Here is an 8831-nt window from a genome sequence, read left to right as displayed (position 1 = left end):
GTAGAGTATTTGGAGAGTTTTGGTGCATCATCTGACTGGATTTATATAGAGCAAAGCCTTAAATCTGCAGAAAAATACTTAGTGCAAGTACTGCAGAAAGGGTCATTCTGTAAATCTTTAGATGAACTTAGGTTATGGCTGTATCATCATGCGAAAAATATTGACACTGATAACTTGCCGCCTACTAGCAGAAGTGCTAAGAGCCACTTATTAAAATCATATTTTTACACATACCTACAACGACATTGTATTGACGATGTTGCTGTTGACTTAGATCCTTGTGAATTTGGTTTTGCAGTGGTAGATGATGATTTGATGCCAGAAAAGAACTCACAGAGATTTCCAACCGATTTTATTGGAGCATGTAATTGCTTGAAATGTGCCAAATCTTCCTATACTTGTAGAGCAAATGAAATAACCTGTTGCTCTTTCTGTAAGTGTAATAGTACGGGTTTGCAACAAGGGCGTCCATATAGGGGGCAAGGGGGTTTGCCCCCCCTTTAAAATTAGAACTTCCTTGCTTTTGGCACTTTTTGCTTTGCAAAAATGTAAAAACATTTATTCTCCAGCCATTAATGAATAAGTTATTAAAAATGAAATATTTTAATGACTCTAATCTGTCCTAAAATCGGTTTCCATGGAGAAAATACCCTCCTAACCCATGGGGAAAATATCTGAGTCCCCCCCCCTACTATTTTGTATATGGGCGCCCTTGGTTTGCAACCAACTTGTAACAACCCCTTTTAAATATAATTTTATTAAGTGCAACAAAAAAATACAAAAAATAGTTATTAATAGCAGCAGTAAAAATACATTGCTATTCGCCTTAAAAACACTAATAGTAACTTACTGGCCAAATTTTCATTTTTGTTGGTTAAGTATTAACATAAATTTGGGCTTATATGGGGACGAAAGCGCAGGCCCGCCATCTTTGATGACGTCATAGCTAAAAAATGTACGAAATGGCAGATATCCACATAAGCTCTAAATACTTTTTAGGACACCTAATAAACATTTTTGAAGCAAAATTCTCCGTATTCAATCTTCCATCGAAGTACTAAGCATTTATGAGAGCGAGCGGCCGCCATCTTTGCTGACGTCATAGCAGGAGAAGTGACCAGGTGGCGGATGTCCACCCGAGTCCAAAATACTTTCTAGGACACCTACTAAACATTTTTGAAAAGAAACTCTCCCTACTCGAACTTTCCTACAGAAGTGCTGTCAGATCCTGGACTATATGATAGAACAACTTATATGTTAGAAACATTATTTCCTCCAAGTTTGGGGACAGGGGCAGTAGTGCACTGATCTCCCCAAATGACAGGCCTGCGTAACTCCTCCTGATTTTTTGCTTATAATTCTTTACTTTCTCACTTGACGCCTGCATTTTTTAAAATTAGCAATAAAAAATATTTAGCAAAAGTTTCAAGAATATACAGTTTTTATGACAAAGTATTTTTATTTCTGTGTCTTTTTTCTCAAATATTTTAAATAAATCTGCATTAAAATTATTCAACAATGATCCAAATGTCTCTCAGTCTTAACATAACAACTAGTAAGAGACGAACACTTTTATCTTTGCAAGGAGTCTGGTATTCCAAAGTTAACTTTAGCTTGATGAAGTTCTGCAGAAATATGACTTCCCTTTTTTGTTGCAAAATTTTATTATCGTCTATGTGGACTATATTTGATTTTCTTGTTTTTCACGTAAATATGAGTATTTATTAGAGTGGATAATCAGGAGCTCAATCTATCAGCATTTGTTGTCATAAAATTATTTGATTTTGAATGTTTAAATTCTTTTGTAATTTCTTCATATGGGGCTATCTTTATACTACACTAATATTTCCTCTATGTTGCCAATTTCATGTTAATCTGTCTCTTAGTTTCATTCACCAAAATCTAACCTCGCAAAACTGTTAAACAGATCATTGCATATGTAATTTTCTGTAAGTCTTTTAAAATATCACTGTTAACCTTACCATATATTTATTTTTTAATGAAAAAAGAAATTCTCTATAGTAATTTGTTCATAAATGTATATTTCTATGTTCCTATGTTTAACACTAGAACGACTGACATTTTCTGTATACCTAGAAAGACTGAAGGGGCCATTGTGGCCCCTACCCATTTTTGGAGTGAATTCTTTTACAAATTCTTCCTGAGGGAGTCCACATGCCTGATACACCTTCTTTCATGACTAAATAAAAACTTAGTACTTAATTATTTTTAGTTTTTCTCTCTATACTGGGCAAAAGGCTGAATTAGTTTTCCTTTCTAAGAGCAATGGCCACCGTTAGGATGGTAAGCAGTCGGTACTGTTTATAGCATTTGGATATCCAATCGGCTGCATAAAGAGGAAGTTGCAGGTTAAACTAGAGTGAATGGCATTTTTTTAATGCTACAACAATTAGGAGAAAGGAAAAAAAAAATTTTTAACTGTCAAAATGCTTAGGGGCCACTGTGGCCCCTCCCGTCTTTCTAGGTATAAAGATCAATATTAACAGTACTATGAGGCGAATGATTAAATGATTAAACAAGCATTCAAATAGTGTCATATAATGAAAAGTCAGAAAATTCCATTAAGTTCCGTTAGATATTATCCGAGTTATTAAACAACAAACTACACGAGGGGCCACACAGGCCCCTCCGTCTTTCTAGTGTTAAATAACCACTCATAGGCTAATATTGTTTTCAGCCTTCGCGTATCTTTCTTCCACGAAACTTGTGAGGTACGAGCCAGTGGCCTGAGGGTTTGTCGTTACCTCCTCCAAAACAAGGAAGCCCTAGAAGCCTTCTTAAATGGACAAATGCATTATCTCGTCTCTCGCTCCCTCGATATTTTGCTTGACAATCGAATAGAGAGGATCCAAGCTCTACGATTGATGCGAAAAGTGATGAGTTTGGATCCATGCAAATTTCCTCGTGCCTTTACGAACTGTCTTGTAGCTGTCGCCAATGAGGGATCTCAAGAGCGGGACATGTTGCGACCTTGCCTAGCAACTTTAGCCCAACTTAGTGAGTATTTTCTGTTGGATTTTTCTAGTATAGAACTTTGAGGGGTTCATGAGCAATTTTCATAGGAATTGAAAGTAAATTAGAAATACATAGATAATTTAAGTTAATAGCAATAAAGTATGTATGTATATATATATATTTTTTTTCAAAAGAAGTTGTGTTTCTTCACCTGTTATTGCTTCAACTTCTATTTCAATTTAATTAAAGTTATTCTCAAAATATTGTCCTGATTTCGATTGATTAAAGATTTTGTACAGATGTCAAATTGTATTGCCTATATTCAGTGAATTACCGCCCAATAGCCAGGACTAAAGCAGAAATACATGAAATGCACCACGAGCTCAGTCATTTCCAGCCGAGGACTGCAGTTTCTGCTGGAAATGACTGAGCTGGCGGTGTATTTCATGTGTATTGCCTATGTTTCAAAAATTATCCCAGATAATAAAGAATTTAAAAGGGGTACCAATCCCCTCTTGAGCTAGTGATTTTTAACACATATTGTAAATCCACATTTGGTTGTTTATCTATAGTTTAGGACTTTTATGACCCCATACCTCAGAGGTAGATTCTGGCTACACTATGGCTGCCTTTTGTTTACCTTGACTATTAGCTTGGAAAGTATCTTTTTCAAAGTTGAAGTTAAGTTAAATACAATTTAATGTTCGGAATGGAGAAAAACAGACATTGGCTTGCAAAGTTCTATGAAAACAACAATACCTTTTATAACTCGGCTCATTTGGTAGTTTTGGGCAATCAGTTTTTTAATTGCTATAAATTTGGAGTGTAGGCTTTTTTGGAATGAAATTGCTTTTGTAATACATGTGATATTTTCAATGGATTTATACTGTAGTGTTTTGTAACATATGTTTTCTGTGTTTGTCACCATTAGCAATACTAAACCCATCTGCAAGCATTGAAGCAAGGGGTGTGAATGCCTTGCTGCAGAATGTAGCGGAAAATTCTCATGCTCAAACTGCTGAAGCTGTGCTTGGTGCCATATTTTTCTTAATAAATCATCCTTCGACTCGAAGTTTGTTGAGAGATGACTTTAGTTTGCAGGTAAATTACTCTACATTTGCTGTATTTTCGTAATATTTATTTTTTTCGTAAAAATTGTGATAATTTAATATTTTATTTGCTATTTTTAAGCATAGAAATGTGAGATCTATCATCCCTGTTTTACTTGGAAAAAATAAATAAATAAAAATAAAAACTAAAATAGTGAAAGAAAGGTATCAAATGTATGCATGAGGCAAGGGCAATGCTGTAGGGGGCGGGGTATATCTCAAGCAATCATTATCATTCTTTCGGATGTTTATTTATATTTTCTATTTTGAAACACTTTTCATGGACAATAAGCAGGGTTTAAGCTGAGCGAAAAAGCTAAAACTAGGGGAAATGCTTTAGCAAAATGCTAAAACAACGAACGTTAATGAATAAGTAATTCTCACTGCTTCAATGTGCTTCATCTCTGGTTGAAAGCTAAATTCAAAATTCAGCCACGACATTTTTAAAGAAATAAATTCAGTGTAAAGGAATAAATACACAGTAGGTTTCTTTTTAATTTGAAATAAAAAAAAAATAGGAGTGTTATACTTAGCAATAAGACAAAGTATTGTTGAACTTAATAGTAGTTCAAACAGTTTAATTAAGATTTATAGTATGATTGTGCTAAATATCACCATGCTCTCAGATCATTTTTTTTTCTCCTTTTTGAGCAAAAAGGGGAGAAACTGCTTCACTTTATTTTCGTAATTTAGATAATATTTTCGCATTTTGCGAAAAATGCGATTGTAGCGGAAACCCCGACAATAATTTTTTTAGTATGAAGTTCCATGTTTAATCCCTTTATTTATTTAAAAACTTACCCTTAATTCTTTTATTTATTTAATACTGAAACCCATTCCATTTAAATTTTCAGTCGTGAGAATTTTTACAGCTTTCACACCTGACATAAGGGTCATAAATTGGCTCTGAAAATTTATTTGTAAAATAATTAAAATGAAAGGTTTGAATTTCTAATTCTGATTAACAGTCTTTCTTAGCTCAAAGTTTGAAATTTTTTTCTGTAAAATAGTAAATGTTCAAATTCAAAAGGTCAATTAATAATTGTTGAAGGTTAATATGCAATCTGGGGCCAACACAGTTGATCCCATAGCTTGTTTGTGGTTGATTATTTTGTATTTATGCTTATATTTATTCATGTCATTTCTTTAATATTCCAAAGTAAAATTATTTACTTGTTAATCTTAATGTATAAAAATCTTTTGTGCGGACGTTTGTCACAATAAGGCTTTTAAACGGCTGGACCGATTTTGATCAAATTTTTTGTGTGTAATTAAGGGTTGGCAAGCATGGTTTTGAAGCGCGATGGATCGAATCAGAAACGTTTTTGTTAATTAAATAATTAATTTAAACATTGGATGTTTATATCTCCCAAATGATTAATATTTATTTTAACCTATTGTTGAGCGAGTATTGAAATAAATATTTAATCCGTTGCCAAACAACAATAAGAAAGCCAGATCTGCTTTTTGTAATGAAATTACCTACTGTGATATGTCAATTGAGAACAGATAAAACGTCAAGAGAGAGAGAGTAAAGCCTTCATTTCTTGAAAGCAACTATTTTAGGTCCTGTGATATATTTTAAAGTAAAGTACTGGAAGGTTCACGCAAAACGTGTGTTCTGACGTCGTAGTTGTACCATGTGACCGGATCGGTGCTTCAGGTTTTCCTAACCAAATGATCAGAAAGTACCGTACCCAGCAACATTTGTTTCTTGGCTCAAATCCATCTGAATTTTGGCACCAATGTCAAGAATACTTTAAGGATTATCAAACTAATCAGTACATTATTAAAGGAAAAGATGATCTAATTTAAAGACGAAACAAATTTTATTTTCGTCCAGATAAATTACGACAGGGTAGTTCTGTACACAAAAGATACGTGCAGTGGAAGATCTATATCTTTGCTGGAAAGAACATAATAGGCAAGAAATGAAGTTTTTAAAAGTTTTCGTTCAAAAGATCGGACCGCTAATCGGTCGGAGTGAGCTTCGCTCACTGATCGGCTGGATCACAGTAACGTGGTGGCTTGGCGACTTTGGCTATAAACAATAGAGTTGCGTGATCATTTCTTTACATTTTAAAACTACTGTTAATGTAATTTATTGTATTTTTTCCGCGAAATATTTCAAACTTCAAAGAATTGTTTTTTGTTTTTAAAGAGTGTTTAGTCATAGTTGAAGAATTTGTGCATTTTACATCGGGAGGCAGGGGGGGGGGCGGAGGGATGAGTAATCTTTGCTCATTCAGAGAACTGTTTTTACCTTTATCATTTTTTTAAACGATACCCTTTCGATTGTTTTATTCTTTTTCATATGGGCGAATGTTGCAGCGGGATTTTCCGTTTGTTCTAGATGTGTAGTTAGTTTTTTACATTTAATATCTGAGGACGCTTTTTATGCTTTGAGTATGGCTGAAGGAACAAATCATCAAGTATGGGAGAAAGAATATAGTTAATAAAACAACTGCTCAGTATGCATTAGATAAATCAAGTTGTAATAAATATACGCATTCTGACATCAAGCAGCTTAAAACATATTCTTTTTACTTATTTTTTTCAACAAAACGGTTCAAACACTAGACAGTTTATTGAATTTTTTTAACTTTTCAATTTACAAAGTTTGAACAGAACAACGTCTGTCGGGTCCTCTAGCTATTTTATAAATACCTTATTTGAATTACATTAGACTCCCACTACAACACGATTCGACTTAGGTGAAATGGCTATAACGCGAGTTTTTCAAGAGCAACGAATTTTTAGAGCTGACGTGAATACCTCTCCCACAACGCTAAAGTTTTTGGCTGAATAATTTCGACAGAAAGCAGAAGATTAATTCACCACTTTTTCTTGTTCTTTCTCTTCTCCTGACGAGTTTCCTGAAGTCTATGCAGTGTCAGAGGGAGACTGATAACAAGCTGATTGCGCAGCATAAATCCTTATCATCTTCATATTTTAAGTTATAAATTTACTTACTGTATCTACAGTACCGTACAATTATAGTGCTGCATTTATTATTTTGCTACGTACTTGACGTGCCGTGCAGTTATATTTTTTTCTCTTCCTCCCATTGATCATTGGTTTTGTGCATCGTAATTACAATTTTTGTTGAATGATACAGTTTTTTTAAGAAATACAGTAAAACTTCACTTGTTTATTTAAGAAATGATAATACATAGCTTAGAAATGGTAAACTTGTATAACAGTTTGAGAGAGTTTTACAAATGCCTTAAATAACCAGGCATGTTTACAAAAAGTTCATATGCATACAGTTTTCCACTACGCGGAATTTCGACTTACTAGAGGGGTCTCGGAACGCATTCCTCGCGTAAGTCGAGACTTGACTGTATACATTTTTTTTTTGTCTGTGATGACTAGAATTTGGAAAAAATAGCTTCTGTTGGAACTGCTCCTAAGTAACCAATAATAGTCTTCTGCTTCAGATAAGATTTCCCCTTCACAGATTACAAGGCAGTTAAATCTACACCATCCTTCCTTTACACTTCATCCATTCTGTGTAGTCATTTTAGTTTTCTGTCGCTCACTTGCCATTCTCAATATCGCAGACAAAATTGGAATGTTTTGTTTAGTTAAATTTCTTAATACTATTTTAAAAATTTTGCTAACAATTGACAATATCTTTTTTGTTTTTCCTTGTATGAGTAAGGACAATATAATATGTAAATCTATGTTATGCATTTACAAATTGTTTTGTGCTGGTATACTTTAAATTGAAAAACGGTATCGACAGAAAGCTAGCAGTATATGAAAGTTTGATAGAACACAGTCTTTTCTCCTGTATTTTAATTATCAAGTTACAATATAAATTTCAATTTGTTTCATAAAAAATGTAAGGAAAAATATTACTTTTGTAGTTATACCGTAATTTTGGGTAGATAAGCTGCGACTTATATGTGTTTTAAAATTGAAATTTAACATCTGCAGCATATCTGCCAGGGCGGCGTATCTGAAGATATTTTCTCCCATACTTCTATCTTAGTGCTTTTCATGTTCGCCCAATCGAGCGGCAATGTTAAAATTCATTAAAAAACGCTAGTAGAGCTCTCAAATTGCACCATGAAACAGGTTTTACATTACATTTAATTTCTCACACCCTTAAACCTCCGTTAGTTTGCACCGATTTTACCGCTGTTGGCTGTTGTTGTTCTTTCCAGTGTTGCCAGATTCGTGATTGTAACATACGTTTCACAAGGCTGAAAAATGGAGGAATAGCTAGTTTGTCTGAGTTAGAGTCACTACAGTCTGAGTAATGTTTTAAAATGTCTCAATGATGATAAATTTAAAAAAAAAGAGAATCAATTCATAAAGGGTAAACAATTTGCTGCTAAGTATAATACAATGATTTGAAAACTTCTCATCCAACCAAATGTAGATGTCATCTGGCAAACTAGTTTTTTGTGTAACCGTAGCATTTTCTGACCCTTTTTTTTTACACGAAGTTTATTCCTTTTATATCTGTCAACAAATGCAGTTGCTTGTTACAGTTTTGTTCTAACTATAATAAATAATCGCATCCATACATATGTATATATAGAGATATATATAGAGGGGTGGGGCGCCATGTTTCGATACATTCTTCTGCGGCGTATACGATGGGGCGACTTATCCGATGAACTTTCGTTTTTAGTTTGTAAATTATTGCATGTTCGGCGTATATGATAGGGCGGCTTATCTACCAGAAATTAGGGTACTTCCTTTCTCAGGCTAGGCTTGCACCAAGAATTCAGA

The 8831-nt window shown here is 33.9% G+C and overlaps 1 protein-coding gene across 1 annotated transcript in view; it reads left to right on the top strand.

Moving 5' to 3' along the window:
• Nucleotides 1-1617: 1617 nt before the first annotated feature.
• Nucleotides 1618-8831, top strand: part of LOC129235131 (rapamycin-insensitive companion of mTOR-like) — an 81352-nt gene continuing 74138 nt past the window's right edge. The window contains exons 1-3 of the mRNA XM_054868820.1: nt 1618-1622; nt 2699-3018; nt 3908-4077. Of these exons, the coding sequence (XP_054724795.1) occupies nt 1618-1622; nt 2699-3018; nt 3908-4077 (495 nt within the window). The remainder of the gene's footprint in view (nt 1623-2698; nt 3019-3907; nt 4078-8831) is intronic.

Source organism: Uloborus diversus, chromosome 2, assembly GCF_026930045.1.
Source record: "Uloborus diversus isolate 005 chromosome 2, Udiv.v.3.1, whole genome shotgun sequence".
Classification (NCBI taxonomy): domain Eukaryota; kingdom Metazoa; phylum Arthropoda; class Arachnida; order Araneae; family Uloboridae; genus Uloborus; species Uloborus diversus.
Note: the sequence above shows the minus strand (reverse complement) of the source record. Positions and strands in the feature narration are given on the sequence as shown.